The sequence below is a fragment of the Pleurodeles waltl genome, chromosome 6 (genome assembly GCF_031143425.1).
Source record: "Pleurodeles waltl isolate 20211129_DDA chromosome 6, aPleWal1.hap1.20221129, whole genome shotgun sequence".
Taxonomy (NCBI): Eukaryota; Metazoa; Chordata; class Amphibia; order Caudata; family Salamandridae; genus Pleurodeles; species Pleurodeles waltl.
Genome location: NC_090445.1, coordinates 1,542,377,097 through 1,542,400,540, shown reverse-complemented (window position 1 = coordinate 1,542,400,540; position 23,444 = coordinate 1,542,377,097). Strand labels below are relative to the sequence as shown.

Genomic DNA, 23,444 nt, shown 5'->3' with positions numbered 1-23,444 from the left:
CTCCGTCAAACCCCCCCCCCCCCCCCCCCCTGCTCCCCCCCACAATGCAGCTGCCTTGAAACCCTCCTAGTTTGCCCCTTTTCCACTGTGGACACCCAGTTGATGGCAGGATCACCATCACCTCCTGCCCTACTGGCAGTCCATAACATCGAACAGGTAGGTTTTGCAGATTTGAGATTGCCTGAAGTGGCTGCTTCTTCTCTTCAAGAATACACCTCTCCCCGTGCCATCATCTCATGGCTGGCAGATGGAGAATCATCTGTACCTTGTCCGCAACGAAGCCATGGCTCTCTTGACCAAGGGAGCCATGGAGAGGGGTACGGTGCCAGAAGTAGACTGGGGTTGTTATTCCTGCTACTTTCTGGTTTTCAGAAAGGACAAAGGTTGTTTCCTTATTTTAGATCTACGAGCCCTCAATCTTTTCCTCATTAAGGAGAAATTCAAAATGTTCATGTTGGCTCAGATCATGTCTGCTCTGGATCTAGGAGACTGGATGGTAGTGTTGGACTTGCAAGACACTTAAGCTAAGCATGTGTATCTACACCCACACATGCCATCAATAATAAGTCTGCTTTCCAATGTTTGGCTTGAAAGTGTGCAAATTATTATTATTATTATTTTTTTAAGTCTTTTGAGTCGCACAGTATAGTGACACCTCCTCTCTGCTTTGAGTCGATAGCATCATCAGGCTTTTCTTTCATACCGTCGGTATTGTTTTCCATACCATCTACATCAAATTTGTCCATGGGTTTTGATTCAACTGAGGCCCATCTGGGCCTTCGCCCTTTGGAGTAGAACTTCTCAGCGTTCTTTTCAATGAATGTTTAATTGGTGATGAAACGGATTCTGTCCTTTGTGTCACGCCCAGTTTCCACGCACCAACCTACACCTGATGTGTAACTTGTGATTATCTCCAAATACCAGGAGACAACCTGTGAGGCCTACAGGTCTTGCCAAATTAAAAAGACACGTAAGGAATCAAAAGACAAGAAGTGTTTCAATGGGATGTTGAAGTTCCAAACCTCTTCAGTTTGGAGTTTTCAGATTTTGAGATAGAGGCACAGACATTAGCTGCAGATGAAGGGAATACCTTCCAAGACAGCAAATCTGGGTCAGACATAGAGGCACAAGAGGTCACTCCAGGACAATAACTCATGAGTACTGTGCCGTCTCCACCCAAATACCGCCGACAACAGCAAAGCATCAAACATCCCATAAAATAAACTGACATTGGGCCACTAATGCGTTTGGCCCATGGTCGGCATCGAGCAGCTGATCCAGAAATGCCCAGTCACAGCTCAGCGTGAAGGGATGGGGGTGGGGTTAGTTAGTCGACCCAAAGCCCTCAACATTGGACTCAAGCCGACCCTCGGCTCTGAAATCTTCAGAAGCAAAGCAACACTTCACTCCAGCACTGAAAACATCAGTATTGGATCCGAGACATTCAGCTCCAAAAATACATGTTCCTAAACAAGTTTCAGAGTCGAAAAAACATGCATCTTTGAGGCATTCCCCAGAGACCTTTCCACCAGTACTCTAGAAACTACATCAAGAATTGGACTTGAAACGTCTAAGGATTCATCGGGATTCATTGGATTGTGAAATGCATCTCAACTTGTTATATTAAGGCTAAATGAAATCCACCTTTCCCTCCTAAGGCTCACTCTACTTTTTTTTTTTAATTATAATTTTTTTTTTAAAGGGAGCCTTCATGGCCTTTTTAGGTAACATGCCCATGGCTGATATATGCAGGACAGCTACATGGAAAATACCTCTAATATTTACAAAACATTACTCTGAATGTCATGACCCATCAATAAGCCAATGTGGGCCAAGCAGTTCTATGTACTTTTCTAGCTCCAGATTCCTTACCGATTCACCCATGCTCCCTAATCTGTCAACGGAGATATAGGGACATGTATAACCCTTCAGGACCCTAATTTTGACATCAGTAGTCAGTGTTCTTCATGGCTCTGCGCTTCTGGTGTTGAAATCTGTGAAAAGAAACTGACGTCCGCGCACCTGGGTGGCACCTATATAGGTACCACAATGTCACTTACGGCACAGACAATGCCAACTGCTGATGTTAAGTTGATCGACGCCTACGGGTTGGTAGGGGTACTACTCACGAAAAATCTGCCACATCCAGTCGGACACCTGGCGAGAATTCAAAGGTGTAAGTGTTATATTGTAGAGTTGTTATGTATTATGTCTTTAAGATGTGGTGGAACCCGGCTGTCTCTCAGCAATGTGGGGATTCTAGAAGGGAATGGGCGATGAAGGGAGAAGTAGCAGTTGGAGCGGACGGCAGCCGGGTCAGGGGTCTTACTACAAATAAACTGATAACAAGGAACGAGAAAATCGTACCGAGCATTATTCACGTGTGTCTTCCAGAGGACTTATTAGTAAGGAATCTGCAGTTAGATATAGGCCCTCATTTTGATCCTGTTGGTGTATTAACCGCCAGGGTAAATGTGGTGGTCCCACAGCCAACAGGCTGGTGGTACAGACTGCCACATTGAGTGTGGTGTTTTGGCCGTTGCAAACCAACTACATCTCCACACATACCGCCATGGCGGTCGGAACAGCCGGGCCGGAGATGATCATCTCTGACCCGGCGGTCCACAGAAGACTGCCGGCGGTATTAGGAGCCGGCTTTCTGCCATGGTTTCCGCGGCGCACTGCCACGAAAACCATGGCGGAAAGGCTACCGGTTACAGGTAATTCATTCCCTGTCACCTGGTAGATGACTTTCTCCCCCACCTACTGGTCTTCTGGCGCCCGCGGCTTTCGTGGTCTTCATGGTCGTAATGAGGGCTATAGTGTCTACCAGATAAGGTGTTACTGAAGGTTTAACTTGTTCTTTACCCTCTTCCCTGCCATTTATTTTTGGGGGGGTGGGTGGGGGGAGGCTACAAACAATACCCTTACATTTGTCTTCTAAATTCGGAAGGAGCTTCTGTTTAAATACCAAGGGATTTTCCTACTGAGTATTTTTGACTGCACAGTTCCAATACGATCAGTATATTATCTTACCCCTAAAAAGTGGACTTTGACTTTGCGTGTTTAGCAAAATATGTAATCCGCTGACTGATTTTTCTCCCGGATTGCACAAGACATGAATCAACAGTGAGCAGGAGCAGATCAGTTATTTTTTTTTTTTTTTTTTTTCCTTCCATAGTTTCTTTTTTTCTGATACCAAGTGAAAGCCAAACTTTGCACAGTGTCAGAAGTTAGATTTTTATATATAGATATAGATATACTGGCAGTCATTTGAGAATAAATTAAGAATTATTTTTTTCTGTAAATTTCTCTGACGACATCTATAAATTGGGTTTTGTATGATGTTTATGTGGGGGCCTTTCAGAGTGCTGGTTTGATGGGGCTAGCTACATTTCTGGTATTTTGTCTACATGAACATTGAGTAGACCTCACTTGAGCACAAAGTGCACAAGACCTTAGCGAGCACACTGTTTAACTCCGCCATTAGTTTTTGTCTAATGCTCTTCTTGACCAGAGTTAGAAAAATGTGCTAGGGTGAATCCTCGTTACAGTAAGGGATTATTGGATCGCTGAACATGTAGTCTGTTAATGAGAGCTGTTTTTTCTTTGTTTTATTGTTTCACAGACCTATGAGGACCAGCACAGCAGTGCTGGTGAAGAGGAAGAGGAGGAGGAAGAAGAGAGCGAGGATGGTGAGGAAGATGATGACATCACCAGTGCGGAGTCTGAAAGCAGTGAGGAGGAGGAAGGAGAGCGTGAAGAGGACCAGCAGAACGTCAGTCGACAGCAGCAGCTTGAGTGGGATGATTCAACACTCACATATTAAGCATCCGCTGACCTCTGTCTCCTCCTGCAGATGATTCCACAATAACCCTCTTCATTCCTTCCAAGACCCCAAGGTGTAAAAAAAGAAAAAGGAAAAAAAAAAAAAAGCCAGTAGATCCGACAGACACGCTCAAAAAATAAGAAAAAAATTGTGCTGTTTTGGCTCGTCCCAAGTGTCTGTCTGTAGAATAGATATGCCCTTTTTTCCTCCGTAATGAGACTTTTTAACACTATGTATAGACCCACCTTGCACTTTTCTCCCCATCATCTCAGCTGAATGACTCTACAGATTGGTAGACATTGCACACAGGTTTCAGGACTATATTCTTCACCCGTTGGACTGCGTTGGCGTCATTCAACATTTTGTAAAGGTTATACCGGTTTCACAGCTGGCAAAGGGTTTTACGCTGCAGTCACATGCAGCCTGTGGACTATACGTATATATACAATATATATATATCTGTCTATCTCACTTTCTTCAAGTTAGTGCATGTGAAAAGTGGCAAAACAAACTTGAGGTGAATAATTGTAGATTAACTTTTTAATATTTTGTAAATATGTTGAGCTATGTTAGTGTCATTTGTGGTAGTGAAAGAAGGGTTTGGGTTTTAAGCATATAATATGATTTTAGGTGCAAAAAAAGGTTGATGGAGCAGGAGAGACTGGAAAGTTCTTGTTCAAGTCTGCGCAGGGGCACTTTATTTGACTGGTATCCGGTATGCTTAGCAGGCACTGGTTTGTGCTGTTAGTTGTCCCTTCTTTTCCCTACAGTAAGGGGTGAGGAAAGTCCATTTGAAGTGGTGGCCCAGTCATGGACCCTACCTCATTCCACTGTGATGCGTTTTACAACTAACTGACCATGAGATGTCCTGGTCTTTAGTTCCTTGCATGGGCGTAGTTTTTCATTCTCCATCTTTGAATCTGTTTTATGATGTGGAAGGTGTCCCTTGCAGCTCTGAGACAAATGTGCTGTTTGCGGTCCTTGCACAGTGCCGTACTCTTCCTGCCCAGGGCTTGGTGGTGATCACTGCCAGTCTGTAGAGGCAAGGTGTTCATTGGGTGCCACTTGCACAGTTTTTGTATTTTTTCCTCCTCTTTAAACTTGCAGGCAGATTTCAGAGCTTGCTGCACTCCCCTGACATGCTCAGGTGTTTGCTTGGACCGCTAGTTTAAGCAACTCTTACATGAGCAAACTGTTGCTCGCAGCCCCTCTGTTTGTGGTGCTGATAAGTTAACACTCCAGGTAGTGAACTTTGAATCTTGTGTATTGGCCCACATTCCAGGCGCATCAATTCATTCCTGCGAGTGGCTTTTCTCCCCTTACATCAAGTGACTCCAGTCTATGATTTCTGGCTTCCTTTGCATCAGCCTGAATTGCTGGTGTGTATGCCATTTGTTTACATTTTCAGTAATATTTGTTTTTCCTGCTGGTGAAATTATAATTGTAAATTGTACAAACAGTCTTGTAAATCGAGTCAATAATGTTGTGTTCCAAGAATGCTCAGCTTTGGCCGCTTTCTGATTTAACAGTAGATAAAAGCTCTTATTTTTGGAGCTCGATCTGATGAGAACCATTGAAGGTACGAAAACTCCACATCAAGGAGTGCTATATTACCATAGGGCAGGTCGCTTTTGGTATTTCAGAGCGACGATCTCTGGCTGCCTCAGATGCCACACCTCTCGGGTATAAGGTGGTGCAAATGGTGTTTTAACGGTATTCTTTAAGTGAAGGCATGCACCACTTTTGATGGTCAAGTGGTAAGAACACTCATACCAGTTACGATCAGGGTCGATGCATCCATAGTTTAGGAAAGCCCGCCTTGTTTTGAGAACCTGTGGCATACTTTACATGGACAGCAGTGCACAAGTCAGACAAACTGATGGGTAAAGATGGAACACTGCCAAAGAAGATTGAATGGGAGTTTTTTGGGGTATTCATTGTAACCAATAAGAGTGAATTTGGATGAGATAATTTAGAAGTTTCTTCCTGATTACTTTGCCTCATGCCCTGTCTGGGTAGCTCCCTAGCAGCAGACTTCCTTGCTTCCCATGGACACGGAGGTATTTTTCAATAGTGTGTTGTAACTCCAGCAGTGTACTTCATTTAACTTGGAGATCTTGCTAGCATTGGAAAAAAGGATGAAGCCAGCTCACAGTGTCAGTGAACTGCCAGCTTTTTAATGTAAAATTTTAGATTTCTAAAACAGAATGGTTTTATGATTTACCTACTTTTATGTGATACCATGAAAGCTAGTTTTAAGTAACCTGACAAGGGTTAACTACTGTCTGACAGCTGTCTTGTGTCCATGTCGATGTGTAGAGGGATTCTCCTTCCATTTACTCACTGTAGCTGCTTTAATTAGACTGCAGATCATAACGAAAGAAACTGCTTTTGCTGAAAATGGAGTGTAAACTTCATGATGCTATTTGTAGGCTCTGTATGGTTAACTTTCCAGATTTGTATATTGGTGATAGGTCAGTTTCAACAGTCTATAAGCTACAATAAATCTCTGGATCTAAACTTTGTTTTTCAATTCTCTGACATTTTTTTATGCATGCCATTCAATAGCATAAACCAAAGTGGTGTTTGAAGTAACAATTTGAATTTATCTGTAATACTTTTGAACATTTTAGGAAAGCAATTTGGCTTCAACTGCATAGCAAATGGTATAGAAATGTTCCCCATCATGGGAAATTAATTGTTAATCTCAACAATTGAATAGTGCTGCCAGGGTGTATTGTCTTGAAATGCTTTCAGCAAGTTAAAAGAAATGTATCTGCTGTATATGTATGTATATGTATATGTTCGATGGCATGTGTAGCTGCAGATACACATGCTGTGCACATCCCGCCATCTGGTGTTGGGCTCGGAGTGTTACAAGTTGTTTTACTTCGAAGAAGTCTTTTCGAGTCACGAGATCGAGGGACTCCTCCCCTTTCGACTCCATTGCCCATGGGCGTCGACTCCATCTTAGATTGTTTTTTTTCCGCCATCGGGTTCGGACGTGTTCCTTTTTGCTCCGTGTTTCGGGTCGGAAAGTTAGTTAGAATCTCGGAAAAATCGTCGGTATGGTTTGCGTTCGGTATCTGGTTAGTTACAACACATCGACACCGACTTTTGGAGAGCTCCGGGGGCCCTTCGGGGTTTTTTCGATTCTCCGTCGGGGCCTGGTCGGCCCGGCCACGTGTCTCTTCAAGGCTGATGGAACGGACCCCATTCCGCTTCTGCCCAAAATGTCATAACAAGTATCCGTATTCAGATCAGCATCTGGTCTGTAACTTGTGTCTGTCTCCAGAGCACAAGGAGGATACCTGTGAAGCCTGTCGAGCGTTTCAGTCGAGGAAGACATTAAGAGACCGAAGAGCAAGAAGACTGCAGATGGCGTCGGCACCGACAGGACAAGGGTGTTTCGAGGAGGAAGAAGAAACCTTCTCCATCCAGGAATCAGACTCGGACGAGCTCGATCCCGAAGAAACGCAGAAAACCGTGAGTAAGACGTTGAAACATAAAACTCACGAAAAGACAACAAAAGCCCAGGGGACGCCACCGCCAACAGGCCATGGCTTAACCCGAAAAATAGGTGACCGATCATCGGTACTGAAAAAGGGCACGCTTGTGGCGAAGTCATCCGACTCCGGTCGAGATACCGCCACACCGCAATCTCGGGCCCGAGACAGCGGCTCCGAGCAGATTCGGCACCGAGACAGTGGCACCGAAATGGGTCGGCACCGAGACACCATGACGCCGAAAATAAAGAAGGTTTCCTCGGAGCCCAAAAAGGCGACCGAAAAGGTTTTGATTCCAAAACATCCAGCCTCGGAACCGAAAACAGGTTCCTACACAGAGGAACAGGGATTGTCCTCCCAGATGCAAAAACATAAGTTCAGAGAAGAACTTGAATCAGTAGAGCCAGACTACACTCAAAGAAGGCTCCACATTCAAAAGGACACAGGGAAGATAAGCACTCTTCCCCCAATTAAGATGAAAAGAAGACTTGCCTTTCAAGAAAAGGACAAGCAGCCACAGGCAAAGGTGGCAAGACAAACAACTCCACCACCATCTCCACCACCATCAGTGCACACATCACCGGTAGCCACTCCACCACTGATGCAATCCCCGACTCATACTGCAATGAGTCAAGATGATCCCGACGCATGGGACCTTTATGATGCTCCTGTATCAGATAACAGCCCAGACTGTTATCCTGCGAGGCCGTCACCACCTGAAGACAGTACATCCTACAACGCAGGTGGTCTCAAGGGCAGCTGCTTTTCATAACGTCACCTTGCATGCAGAACCAATTGAGGATGACTTTTTGTTTAATACACTATCCTCCACTCATAGCCAATACCAAAGCTTACCTATGCTCCCGGGAATGCTAAAACATTCCAAACAAATATTTCAGGATCCTGTAAAAGGCAGAGCCATAACTCCAAGGGTGGAGAAGAAGTACAAGCCACCGCCAACAGACCCTGTTTATATTACCCAGCAATTAACACCAGACTCTGTGCTTGTCGGGGCAGCTTGCAAGAGAGCAAACTCTCATACCTCGGGAGACGCACCACCTTCAGACAAGGAGAGTCGCAAATTCGATGCTGCGGGTAAAAGGGTTGCAGCACAGGCAGCAAATCAATGGCGCATTGCCAACTCAAAAGCACTTTTGGCAAGATACGATAGAGCTCATTGGGACGAAATGCAGCATTTCATAGAACACTTACCCAAAGAGTTCCAGAAAAGGGCACAACAAGTGGTGGAAGAAGGACAAAGCATATCCAATAATCAGATACAGTCAGCAATGGATGCAGCAGATACGGCTGCAAGGACAGTAAATACTGCAATAACAATAAGGAGACACGCATGGTTGCGTACGCCAGGATTCAAGCCGGAAATACAACAAGCCGTGCTGAATATGCCGTTTAATGAACAGCAGTTGTTTGGGCCGGAAGTCGACACTGCTATTGAGAAACTCAAAAAAGATACTGATACGGCAAAAGCCATGGGCGCACTCTACTCCCCACAGATCAGAGGCACATTTCGCAAAACACAATTTAGGGGAGGATTTCGAGGTCTACCTCCAGAGGCCACAACCTCACAAGAAAGGCCCACTTATCAAAGCCAATATCAGCGGGGAAGTTTTCGGGGGCAATATAGAGGGGCACACTTCCCAAAAAATAAAGGGAAGTTCCAAAGCCCCAAAACCCCTCAAAACAAACAGTGACTTTCAAGTCACACATCCCCAACACATAACACCTGTGGGGGGGAGATTAAGACAATTTTACAAACATTGGGAGGAGATAACAACAGACACTCGGGTACTGGCAATTATCCAGCATGGTTATTGCATAGAATTTCTCGAAGTCCCTCCAAACGTGCCACCGAAAACACACAATATGTCAAAACAGCATATAGATCTTCTAGGACTAGAAGTTCAGGCATTACTACTAAAAGAAGCAATAGAATTAGTACCAGAACACCAGAAAGGAACAGGAGTTTACTCTCTGTACTTTCTCATACCCAAAAAAGACAAGACTCTGAGACCTATATTAGATATCCGAACATTAAATACCTACATCAAATCAGCTCACTTTCACATGGTGACATTACAAGACGTAATCCCACTACTCAAACAACAAGACTACATGACAACACTAGACCTAAAGGATGCATATTTCCATATACCGATACATCCTTCACACAGAAAGTACTTAAGGTTTGTGTTCCAAGGAACACATTACCAATTCACGGTGTTGCCATTCGGAATAACAATTGCGCCAAGAGTTTTTACAAAGTGCCTAGCAGTTGTAGCTGCACAAATCAGAAGGCAGCAAATACATGTGTTCCCGTACCTAGACGATTGGTTAATCAAAACCAACACTCTAGAAAAGTGTTCACAACACACAAAGTATGTCATAGAAACCCTACACAAACTAGGTTTCTCAATCAACTACACAAAGTCACACCTTCTGCCGTGTCAAACACAGCAATACTTAGGGGCGACAATCAACACAGCAAACGGGATTGCCACTCCAAGTCCACAAAGGGTTCAAGCATTTCACAATGTAATACAGGCCATGTATCCAAATCAAAAAATACAAGACAAAAAGGTGATGAAACTCCTAGGCATGATGTCCTCATGCATAGCCATTGTCCCAAATGCAAGGTTGCACATGCGGCCCTTACAACAGTGCCTAGCATCACAGTGGTCACAGGCACAGGGTCAACTTCTAGATGTGGTATTGGTAGACCGCGAAACATACACCTCGCTTCAATGGTGGAACAGTATAAATTTAAACCAAGGGCGGCCTTTCCAAGACCCAGTGCCACAATACGTAATAACAGATGCCTCCATGATAGGGTGGGGAGCACACCTCAATCAATACAGCATCCAAGGACAATGGGACACTCACCAAAAACAGTTTCACATAAATCACTTAGAACTATTGTCAGTATTTCTAGCGCTGAAAGCATTTCAACCCATAATAAGCTACAAACACATTCTTGTCAAAACAGACAACGATGTATTACTTAAACAAACAGGGAGGTACACACTCAACACAGTTGTGTCTCCTGGCACAGAAAATATGGCATTGGGCGATTCACAACCACATTCGCCTAATAGCACAATTTATTCCAGGAATTCAGAACCAGCTAGCAGACAATCTTTCTCGAGATCACCAACAGATCCACGAATGGGAGATTCACCCCCAAATACTGAATACTTACTTCCACAGTTGGGGAACGCCACAAATAGATCTATTTGCAACAAGGGAAAACGCAAAATGCCAAAACTTTGCATCCAGGTACCCACAAGATCAGTCTCAGGGCAATGCGTTATAGATGAGTTGGTCAGGGATATTTGCCTACGCTTTTCCCCCTCTCCCACTCCTAGTAAACAAGCTGAGTCAAAACAAACTAAAACTCATACTAAAAGCACCGACATGGGCAAGGCAACCTTGGTACACAACACTACTAGACCTCTCAGTAGTGCCTCATGTCAAACTACCAAACATACCAGATCTGTTAACGCAACACAAACAACAGATCAGACACCCAAATCCAGCATCGCTGAATCTAGCAATCTGGCTCCTGAAGTCCTAGAGTTCGGACATTTAGACCTTACACAGGAATGTATGGAGGTCATAAAACAAGCTAGGAAACCTACCACTAGACATTTCTATGCAAATAAGTGGAAAAGATTTGTCTATTACTGCCACAATAATCAAATTCAACCCTTACACGCATCTGCCAAAGACATCGTAGGATACTTACTACATTTGCAAAAATCAAAGCTAGCTTTTTCTTCCATTAAAATACATCTTACAGCAATTTCAGCTTACCTGCAAATTACGCACTCAACTTCTCTATTTAGAATACCAGTCATAAAAGCATTTATGGAAGGTCTAAAGAGAATTATACCACCAAGAACACCACCAGTTCCTTCGTGGAACCTCAACATTGTCTTAACACGACTCATGGGTCCACCTTTTGAGCCCATGCACTCTTGTGAAGTGCAATACTTAACATGGAAAGTTGCATTTTTAATTGCCATCACATCTTTAAGAAGAGTAAGTGAGATTCAAGCATTTACCATACAAGAACCATTTATTCAGATACACAAGCATAAGGTAGTTCTACGAACAAATCCTAAATTTTTACCAAAAGTCATATCACCGTTCCACTTAAATCAAACAGTAGAATTACCAGTGTTTTTCCCACAGCCAGACTCTGTAGCTGAAAGAGCACTACATACATTGGACATCAAAAGAGCGTTAATGTACTACATTGACAGAACAAAACTAATTCGCAAAACAAAACAATTATTTATTGCTTTCCAAAAACCTCATACAGGAAATCCAATTTCTAAGCAAGGCATTGCTAGATGGATAGTTAAGTGCATTCAAACCTGTTATCTTAAAGCTAAAAGAGAACTGCCTATTACACCAAAGGCACACTCAACTAGAAAGAAAGGTGCTACCATGGCCTTTCTAGGAAATATTCCAATGACAGAAATATGTAAGGCAGCTACATGGTCTACGCCTCATACATTTACCAAACACTACTGTGTAGACGTGCTAACAACACAGCAAGCCACAGTAGGCCAAGCAGTACTACGAACACTGTTTCAGACAACTTCAACTCCTACAGGCTGAACCACCGCTTTTGGGGGAGATAACTGCTTACTAGTCTATGCACAGCATGTGTATCTGCAGCTACACATGCCACCAACGGAAAATGTCACTTACCCAGTGTACATCTGTTCGTGGCATTAGTTGCTGCAGATTAACATGCGCCCACCCGCCCCCCCGGAGCCTGTAGCCGTTTAGAAGTTGATCTTGAACATCTGTATATTTGTAAATATATATATTACTTTAAACTACATTATGTACATACGTATTCACTCCATTGCATGGGCACTATTACTAGCATATACAACTCCTACCTCACCCTCTGCGGGGGAAAACAATCTAAGATGGAGTCGACGCCCATGCGCAATGGAGTCGAAATGGGAGGAGTCCCTCGATCTCGTGACTCGAAAAAGACTTCTTCGAAGAAAAACAACTTGTAACACTCCGAGCCCAACACCAGATGGCGGGATGTGCACAGCATGTGAATCTGCAGCGACTAATGCCACGAACAGATGTACACTGGGTAAGTGACATTTTCCATATATATATATATATATATATATATATATATATATATATATATATATATATATATATATATATATATATATTTATATATATATATATATTTTTTTTTTTTCTCATCCTGTGACTATTCTCCTGGCACTATATGGAACTAGAACCTAGCAATACCTCTCTCACCAGGTAGTGCCATGCAGATTCATCCAGCAGGACATTTAGGCACTGACAGGCATGCTGGCATCAGTTCCTTTTTATACATGCTACAGTGAACAGTGTCTGGTGCTCCTCCTGGTGGTTTTCCATCAGCAACTATGTCAAATGTCTCCTCTTAAGTGTTCAGTGTCTAAATCCTGTTGCAGTTGCTGAAAAAAAATGTATGTCCTTGTTTGACTCCTCTGCCAATTGCATATGATTCCTCTGATCTGAGCTCAGTTGTCGTTGATGCACCCAAAGGCCTTCAAGATAATTTTTAGCCAAGGCCTGTAGGGTCACGTCAAAGCGGTGCCTTGTCCCTTTAGGTAAGCCTCTTACAGAAAGTGTTCTAACAAGAGGTCTTCCCATAAAAACATCATAGGATGAAGGTGGTCTGCTTCTTCCTTGAGGAAACTCTTCTGGGACTGTTTGGAGAGACTGTGCAATTTGACAACAGTTGTTTCCTCCTCATTTTGTGAATTTGAAGATATTGAAACCTGATTTATGGACTCTGTCATCTGATCCATCACAGATCAACGGTTTGTAGTAGGCCATGCATAACATAATGAGGACTCCACATTAACTTCTGCTACACTCCCCAAGGTTGAGCCTTTTCCTGTGGGTTTGGTGATTCTGGCGGCCCGATTCTAGTGGCTCTGTGCTTTCACAGGCTTCAGCATTGGTGACATTTTCAAGGAAGACTGCACCTTCCAATGTACCAGTGCCACTGCACTCTGTGCCATTTCTGATGGGGTCCGAGCAGATTTCATCCACATTCAGAGTTGACTGATGTCATTCAGTTGGCAAAACAAAAGGACAATATTTGTTTTGACTGCCAACCTCTTGCTGCGCACCTCAGAGGGGCCTAAAGAGTTATCCGGATGGTAACCCTTTTTTTTTTTTGTCTTTTCTGTGCTATAGCCAAGGCTGACAATTGACTCCCTCCATTTTATTATATGGATGCAAACCTTTACCTCGATATACAAAACGCAAGTGGTCTAAATACATACCCCATAAAGGGCCTTCCTTATGAGGGTCTTTCACTTTGGTCATATGGAGTTAACTTTGCCCACCACTACGGCCCAGTTAAACATATTGACTGAAACTTTCACTGGCCTTTTCACAACTTCTGCTACCTTCTGCAAGGCGTTGTTCGATCTAGTGACATCTAGTTGACAGCCAAAATTCTTGTCATATCCCTCTCCCGAGATTTTGGTGTGTTAAACCTCTTGTACAAAGTTAAACCCAAATGCCTTTCCATTGGATACCACATAGAAGAGTCAAAGAGGTTGAGTTCTGAGTCAATGATGGATTACCTCTAGTAGCATAGCCCTTTGCACATTGAAAGCCACATTCTTTATGGGCCAATATGTCAACATTGTTGAATCTGGCAAAAATTACCATTCTCCCTGTTCACATAAAAAAATACATTTTCCAATCTGGTCATTAAAGGGCTGAGCACTCAACCAAATCCTATAGTGCAATTAGGATTTTGCAAACACATTAGCTCATTCTGTGGTCACAGCTGTCACTTTGTCACTATGTTTGGGCATGCGCCACTGGGGAGATGTTAAAGTGGCTCTTGTGGACTTGACCTTAGTGAAAATGGATTGGGAGTGGAAGTGAACTTCTCCCTGAAGCAATTTGAAATAATCTAGTCATGGCCTGTTTATCTTGGCGGTCTCGCCAGCAAAGTAATTCCACCAAAATTACAGCAAATTCTGGGGCTATTCCAGGACATAACAGTCCCACTAGCACAATCCTCACAGTCAACCCAGACAGTCCAACAAACTAATATACCATTCCCCCTACACCACCAACTTCCATGGGGGTGAGAGGCTCCCAAGGAACCAGCATTTGTGAGATGATAATCACTGATTCCTGGTTGATCGAGCTCATGCACAATTACTGTTCTCTGCACTTTCTTTCCTTCCAGGATGTGCTTCCTGCCACACAGATATTCTTGTTCTGTAGAACAAAGGAGTCCTAGAATTGTGCAATAAGGAAAAAAGGGACAAACAATACTACTCCCTTTTCTTCCTGGGCTGTAAAAAGGATGGAGGTCTGAGAAAAATACGGGACATTTGCCTCTTAAATGTATTGATTCAGTAAGACATTTTTAAAATGATGCCCTTGAACCAGGTTCCGTTGACCCCTAAACATTGGAATTGGCTGGTGTTCCTGGATTTCCCAGATGCCTACTTTCATCTGCCATACCTTCCTGATCACTGGCATTACCCAAGTTACCTATGGGGTCTCAGCAGTATCAGTGCAAACTTTTGCTGTTTGGACTGGTGGCACTCCTGGTTTTTACCAATGTGATGGTTTCCTTGTGTTTAGGACTAGCTGGTGAAGGGTGGGGTGCCCTGTACTGGTCACGGAATTCTTTAGCTCCCCAATGACCCTCTTGTATGACTTGGACTTCATGGTCAATGCCTAGTCATCCCATCTCATATCCACCAAGAGGTTGACCTTCACAAGACCAGCACTCGACACAACCTTAATGGAAGCTTTTTCAGAGGATTATTAATGTTCAGGATAACAGCCTGTTTAACAAGCGGACAGGAGGCTTCACTCTGCCCTCACTCCCCCTGACCAAATCCCCCCCCCACACACACACACACAGTACAAGAGGGCATAGAGGTAATTTTATCATTTAGGAAGTTCTAACTGTTAAATCACACGTGGGAACCCTTTGGTTTGTTAAAAAAAAAAAAAAAATGCCCTAACCCACTAATTAGTGGCATGCTTCATCATTGGGCACGCTACCACGCCTAGGTGCTGTCCAACATCCTGACTGGAGCGTTTATTATGTAGTGAAGTCCTGTTTCCTCTTCTCTAGGATCTGCTGATATAGTTCTATATTAAAAATGTCTGTCCCAAACAGAGACGGATATTGTAGTTAGTGTCCCATTGGGTAACACTCTCCTTCTCCTGATTGCGGTCCATTGGCAACTCATTTGAGAATCCTAAATATCCGACCCAGCATTGAAGATGTAATTGGGGGGGGGGGGGGGGTGTTTGGGTTGAGTGAAGGGATCTGTTACCCTCAAGAAGGCCCAGAGATTCGGAGTGGCTACTAGAGGGTTGAAAGATGTTGGCACGAGCAAGGTGGGGCCGAAGACCTTAATATCCTGATTAACGCCCCATGTAAATTAAATTTTTTATTCTTGTTGGATGACTTCAGAATAATGACTTAAGTAGGTACCCATGTAGACAGTTTTAATATACAACTATAACAGTAGATTCCAGAGAAGAGGAAGCAGGACTTCATAACACCAAAATAAATGCTCCGCTCAGGATGTTGGACTGCACTTGGGCGTAGTAGCGTGCCCAATGATGAAGCATGCCACTAATTAATTAGTGGGTGAGGGCAATTTTATGCAAGTCCTATGCCAGTTAGAGCTGATGGCCTCATGCATCCTTTTAATGACATCCACTAGATAGAGAATGAGGACCCATTATGTGGTGCCTGAGGAAACCATGGATCCAGCACCAGTGGAGGTTCTAGGCCCAAGTACAGATCTATATTTCTATCCTTCAAAATATGGAGTGGTGGCTGTGCTGTTGAGACATCTCCCTCAGCCCTCCGCAGCTTCAGGCCACTGTAGTTATCTACAGCTCCTCATTGGCCTGAGGTAGCCATCTGGGGAGCTTCTCAACATTAAGCCTGTGCTTCATTTTGGAATGTTGTCTACACATCAATATGTTTGAACTGTGGGTGGTCTTAATTACCACGAAAGCCTTCCTGCCTTCCGTCTCATAGCAGTATTTAAGCTCTGTTGGATACCACCACAGTTGATTAGATCAGCTGAAATGGCAGTGCCCTGTGACAGTGAGAAGCCCACTTCACTGGCACCCTCAACTTGAGCATGGATGCTCTGAGTCGTATCTCATTAGTTGTCCAAAAGTGAGAACTTCATCCGGAAGTGACAGGAATTATCTCCCTACTGGACTGCTCTTGAGTGGATCGGTTTGCTGCAGTTAAAATTGTACAACCTCTTCTTTGACAGCAGGTTGGTCAGGTCTTCTCACCCAATGCGCTATGGCTGCATATGGTGGCTAAGCAGTGGCAGCTAAGATCCTTCTGCCTACCACCAGAGGTTGAGAATGTCATCAAGTGCGCCAGGTATGCCCAGACGTGGGTCCCGGGCTCACTGTGCCACTGGATTCAAGCTAGCCTGGCTGATGAGGGGTGAAACCCTGAAACCGGTCCCAGGATGCTTGTTTCCGGTCCAGGGAGAACCTGGCCTGGCAGTTCGGGCTGGACTGTTCCCTTGAGGAACAGGGTCAAGACTGATTTGCATATGGCTGGGTTCAAACTGGGGTGCCATGGTGAGCAAAATAATGGATGGATTAAACCCAGATCTGTGACTGGGGGTGAATGTTTGATTGGTTCCGCATTCCGTCCATCCAGTTACGCTATCCCACAGCGTTTGTGTTTTGCTTTGCTTTTGCCGCCCTAAGTGCGCCGGGTATGCCCAGACATGGGTCCCGGGCTCACTGTGCCACTGGATTCAAGTTAGCCTGGCTGATGAGGGGTGAAACCCTGAAACCGGTCCCAGGATGCTTGTTTCCGGTCCAGGGAGAACCTGGCCTGGCAGTTCGGGCTGGACTGTTCCCTTGAGGAACAGGGTCAAGACTGATTTGCATATGGCTGGGTTCAAACTGGGGTGCCATGGTGAGCAAAATAATGGATGGATTAAACCCAGATCTGTGACTGGGGGTGAATGTTTGATTGGTTCCGCATTCCGTCCATCCAGTTACGCTATCCCACAGCGTTTGTGTTTTGCTTTGCTTTTGCCGCCCTAAGTGTGTCGGGTATGCCCAGACGTGGGTCCCGGGCTCACTGTGCCACTGGATTCAAGCTAGCCTGGCTGATGAGGGGTGAAACCCTGAAACCGGTCCCAGGATGCTTGTTTCCGGTCCAGGGAGAACCTGGCCTGGCAGTTCGGGCTGGACTGTTCCCTTGAGGAACAGGGTCAAGACTGATTTGCATATGGCTGGGTTCAAACTGGGGTGGCATGGTGAGCAAAATAATGGATGGATTAAACCCAGATCTGTGACTGGGGGTGAATGTTTGATTGGTTCCGCATTCCGTCCATCCAGTTACGCTATCCCACAGCGTTTGTGTTTTGCTTCCCTAGGACTCCTGCCAGAAAATCCAATTGAGTGGGCTGTTGTAATACATTTGTCATGTGATTTCAGTTGGAAGGAGTTTTGAACCCATTTCAGTCTTGCCTTTGTGATATTCTGTGCTTTGAACTACCTCTCGCCCAGCATGACCTGGCAGTGGCTACTATCAACACCAACTTCCTCACCAACCCTTGTTTGTCACCTTTGGTAGTGCATTTTCTAAAAGATTTGCTCTGCTTGTTTCCTCCCATTTCATTTATTGTCTTGCTCTTGGATTTGAATGTAATGCAATTTTTTTTAATGGCAACCCCTTTCAAGCCAATGCACAATTGCCTACTTTGACTACTGACGCTGAAAACTGTTTTCTTGGTGGCATTAACTTAATAGGATTGGTGAACTAAATGCTCTTTAAGTTATGCCACCTATCATGGTGGTCCATCCAGAGAACCTGGTACTTCACTTCTGTTTATTCTTTCTGCCAGATGTCAGATTTGATTTCCACATGGCCAGTCTGTTTCTCTTCCATCCTCCTTTACTCCACCGCTTTGCAACAAGGTGGATAGGAGGCTCCATAGATTGTCCCACAGCGATGCAGCATATTACTGTAACCATACTCCTCAAAGCAGAGTGGATGATTAGCTCTTTTGTGGACTTTGTTGGAGCTTAAAAAGGGAAAGTGGTAGCCAAGCTGACAATTTCATAATGGGATACGCTCTGCATCAAGATTTGCTATGTTTTAGCCAAGAAAGAAGAATAAAAAAAAAAAAAAAGCAATGGCTGGAATGCTTGAATAAATCGCCAACAGTATCACAGTCTGTACTTTCCTTTGCCTACAGTGCCACCTCAGATTAGACCTAATCATATACAAATAATCTTTGGTACTGATCCAATACGAACAACCCAGCCCAAACTGCAAAGCCATGTCCTCTCCAACCAAAACACAGGCAACCCTAGACATGTTTGGCTTATTTGGGCTCCTCCATTCAGGTGCTGCTCAGTTCCAGGGGCACAGTGAGGATAGGACCACATCTGGGCGTAAACGACAAACATACAAAAAAGAGATGAATTAAATGCTTGAATTGATCTAAGCCATGGGTAATTATCAGGGCTTCATCCTGCTCCATTGTGTTTTTTGCCCACCATGCCACCTTAGTTGTAATAGGAACCATTCTGCCTGATTAGCCAAACAAAACCTGCCAAGAAAGATGTTCCAACTGGCATTATGTCTACTCCATCAGAAGGAAAAGTTTGTTACTTTTGGTAACAATATGTTCAATGGCATGTGTTGCTGTAGATACACTTCCTCTGCATACTCCTGCTTTCTAGTGTTGGGTCCGGATGTGTGCTAGTTATTTTTCTTCAAAGAAGTCTCTTTAGTTATGAGGTAAAGTGACTCCTCCTCCCAGTGATAATATCCATGTGCATTGACCCCATTGTTAGATTGTTTTTTGTTTTTTTTTCCCGCCATTAGGTTCGGACATGTTCTTCTGACCTCCAGTGTGAGACCTTTTTTGAGCTCTCCTCGGTCCGTTGTTAACCTCTATGCACGTTGGTATTGTTTTTGTTTGAATTCTGCCGTTGTCCTGTGAAAAACAGAAGAAAACCCATCAATCTGACGTTTTCCAGTCGCTGCCTTCGAGTCTCGCCTGTTCAGGCCTTATCTGATAGAGACTTCTAGTTGCAGATTCCTTACCTTTGAATTTTTCCCCAGGCGTCAGACTGGATCTGGAGATTTTTCTTCGAGCAATACCCTTGCCCGTCGGCAGGTGGAGTCGGTCGACTCCGCGTGCGTCGTGGTCGCAGTGATGACATCGGGAGTAGTATATAGACGCCACCCTTGCGCAGTGACGTCAGTTCTTTTCTTTCCGTGTCACACGCTGATCCGGAGGAGAGCTACCCTGGCTATTTTTTGGACGAATTCAACCGTTTTGCCGATGTTGGTTACGGATCCTCATCGGGTGTGTCTGTGGTGTCTCGAGCGCGACCTGAAGTCGTGCTCAGAGTGCTGGGCCATGCACCCGAAGGCTTTGAGGGAGCGATCCCTAAAGCTAATGGTGGCCCGGCACTCAACTCCGCATAGATCCCAGTCTCGTTCGAGAGGAAGGTCTCGAGATCAGTCGCAGTGTCATCACCACTCATCTTCCTCTAAATCCTCGAGTCAAGGTAAGAAGAAGTTGAAGAAGTCCCATCGCTCTCCGACTTCGCCCAGTCGCCCGGCTGACGCGACGCGGAAAGAGCGTCCACGCACTAGACCTCTGTCCTCGGAGCCTGCGTCTGGGTCGGCTCCGCGCTTCCCCGAATTTCCCAGAGCCCTAGCGACCCCCGTCCAACTTAGTTTTATGAGGCCATGCACCTCATCTTTGGGCAGGCCGACCCCGATACGGCGCCTTTGGGTGCTGTCTTAGGCTTCGATGGGGCTTATTCACCCCAGGTCGGATTCGGACCCTTTTTCTTTTGGGTACGAATATGGGGAGGAATTGGAGGGGTCCCTGGACCCTTATGAATACCAGGATGACCCTACTATGGACTGGGCTCAGGAATTGGGCGAAGCCTGTGGTCTGGATACTTCTCCTGACACTGGCAGGCTGTCTCCTCCTACCGTGGCTATGGCGGAGGGAGCAGCTTATGGTATGGTGGTCAGTAGGGCAGCTGAGGTCCTTGGTCTCGAGCTTCCCACTGTTGAGGTCAGGTCTCATCTCCTAACGGAGGTGCTTCATCCTGGGGCTTCTACTTCAGAACCCCTTTTGCCTTTTAATGAAACCCTCACCAATGTCCTTTTGGGTACATGGTCCAAACCCAACACAGGGGCTCTTGTGAATAGGACTATTGCACGCTGCCATCAGCCCGCTCCTAAATTTCTGTCCCAACACCCCACGCCTGAGAGTCTTGTTATCCAGGCTTCCTCTTCTTCAGGCGCATTCCCTTCCGCACCCCCGGATAGGGAATCTAAAAGGCTGGAACAGTTTGGCAAGAAATTGTTTTCTTCCTCCAGTCTCGCACTGCGGTCTTTGAACACCGCATGCCTTTTGGGCAGCTATACCCACTCTTTGTGGGATACGGCTGCGTAAGTCCTGCCGCAGATACCAGAGGAGGCCCGTGCTATCGTCTCCTAAGCTGTGAATGATGGGGGAGATGCGGCAAAGTTCACAATCCGTTGTGGGCTGGACACAACCGACTCTCTGGGCAGATCGGTTGCTACAACAGTAGCCTTACGGCGCCACGCCTGGTTACGTACTTCTGTTTTTTTGGGGAATGGCCAACACTCACTCATAGACATGCCCTTTGATGGCACCCGTCTCTTCGGAGACTCGGCCTTGGAGAGATTCAAGGATTCCCAGGCTACGGCTCGGTCCTTCGACCACCACAGTCCGCTATTTGCCCCTTTTGTGGCCACATAAGGGGCTCCCTGTCATGTCCTCCACTCAGTCACCGTGCCTCACATGCTGGTCAGTCTATGCGTGTCCGAGGACGTGAAATCCCACGTGGCCGTGGGACAGGGAACCAGAGGTCTGGACAGTCCACCTCCTTTCTACCTGCAGCCTCAGAACCCTCCTAGTCCGTCCCTTCACTCCCGTCCAGTGGGTGGCAGATTTCGCCATTACCTGCCCCACTGGGAACATATCACCACAAAAGAGGTGGGTTTTGCAGATCGTTCGAAAGGGCTACTCCCTCCCTTTTGAATCTGCTACACCACCCATTCCTCTATCCTTCAATTCTGCCAGGAAGTCACAGCTCTCTTGGTCAAGGGAGCTATAGAAAAGGTCCCTGTGCCAGAAATGTGTTGTGGTTGTTATTCCCGCTACTTTCTGATACAAAAAAAGGACAAGGGCTTATGTCCTATCCTAGACCTTCAGGACCTAAACTACTTTCTCAACAAGGAGAAATTCAAAATGCTCACCCTCGCTCAGGGTCTGTCTGCCTTGGACCCAGGAGACTGGATGGTAGTGTTGGACTTGCAGGACGCTTATTTCCACATCCCCATCCTGCCTGCCCACAGATGTTACCTACGATTCGTGATAGGTCCCGAGCACTTTCAGTTTACCGTGCTCCCCTTTGGCCTTACCAGCGCCCCTCGGGTGTTCACGAAAGTGATGAACGTGGTTGCAGCTCATCTTCTCGTGCTAGGGGTTTCAGTTTTCCCTTACCTCGACGACTGGCTGTTGAAGGTGGACTCGCCCCAGAAAGTCATCTCCCACCTTCAGACTACGGCAAACCTCCTGCACACGCTAGGGTTCACTATCAACGTGGCGAAGTCACTTTTATCGGAGCAGTTCTGGACACAGTGCAGTTTTGGGCTTAACCTCCCACAAAACGAGTCCAAGACATTTAGGCTATGATTCTGATCTTTCGGCCTCGATCTTGGGTTTCGGTGATACTGACTCTGAAGCTGCTGGGCCTCATGGCCTCCTTCATCCTGCTAGTAACACATACCAGATGGTTTATGCGGGCTCTGCAGTGGGACCTGAAGTTCCAGTGGACGCAGCATCAGGGGAATATCTCTGACCTGGTCCAGATCTCGGAGGGAACTGCGAAAGACCTGCAGTGGTGACTTTCGATTCCAAATTGGGTCCACAGCAGATCCCTCTCCCTTTCCCAACCTGATCTCTCTATAGTGACAAATGCATCACTTCTGGGTTGGGGTGGCCACATGGGAGAGGCGGAGCCCAGAGGCCTCTGGCCTCCGGCGGAGTCGGGGCTCCATATAAATTTGCTGGAGCTCAGGGTGATCAGGCTTGCATTGAAAGCATTCCTTCTCTCTCTCAAAGGAAAAGTAGTGCAGGTGTTCACGGACAATACTACTGCCATGTGGTACTCCACCAAACGGGGCAGAGTAGGGTCCTGGACCCTTTGTCAGGAGGCACTACGCCTCTGGACATGGCTGGAACATCAGGGCATTACCCTGATGGTTCAACATCTGGCGGGCTCCCTCAACGCCAGAGTAGACAAACTCAGCCGTCCATGCACAGCCGATCACGAATGGCTTCTCCATCCGGGGGCGGCACAAGGTCTCTTTCAGCAGTGGGGAGAGCCTTGGTTAGATCTGTTCGCCTCCGCAGAGAACGCGCAATATCAGCTGTTTTGCACGTTGGAGTTTCCAAGGTGGCACCCACCCGGGAATGCTTTTAGTCTCAAGTGGAACTCCGGCCTCCTTTACGCCTTCCCGCCTATCCCTCTTCTGCCCAGAGTTCTCAAGAAAATCAGGAACGACCGGGCCCAAGTCATCTTGGTGGCTCCGAACTGGGCACTGAGAGTATGGTACCCAGAGCTATTGAGCATGTCCATCGATCCTCCACTCATACTGCCTCTTCGGGCGGATCTTCTGTCGCAGCAACAGGGGACGGTTCTTCATCCGAACCTGTCCAACCTCCGCCTTCATGCATGGAGATTGAGCGGTGCCAGTTGACGGCTTTTGCCCTTTCACCCGAAGTCTGCAATGTTCTCTTGCATCAACCAAATATACGCCTGTCAGAATAAATTTGTGGCATGGTGTACCAACAAATCTGTTGATCCCCTTTCCGCCCCTCTATCCAAGGTTCTTCTGTTGATTCTTTCTTTGGCCCAGCAGAGCTCTGCTTTGGGCACCCTTAAAGGGTACTTATCTGCCATTTCAGCCTTTCTTAGGCTACCTGATCAGCCCT

The 23,444-nt window shown here is 45.8% G+C and overlaps 1 protein-coding gene across 4 annotated transcripts in view; it reads left to right on the top strand.

The window, feature by feature from the left end:
• The window catches only part of CLSTN1 (calsyntenin 1), a 392,368-nt gene extending 386,019 nt beyond the window's left edge, over positions 1-6,349 (top strand). For all 4 annotated transcript variants that reach the window (XM_069241167.1, XM_069241166.1, XM_069241170.1 and 1 more), the window contains one exon: positions 3,629-6,349. In XM_069241167.1, coding sequence (XP_069097268.1) covers positions 3,629-3,829 — 201 coding nt within the window. In that variant the 3' untranslated portion in view covers positions 3,830-6,349. The remainder of the gene's footprint in view (positions 1-3,628) is intronic.
• Positions 6,350-23,444: the final 17,095 nt, after the last annotated feature.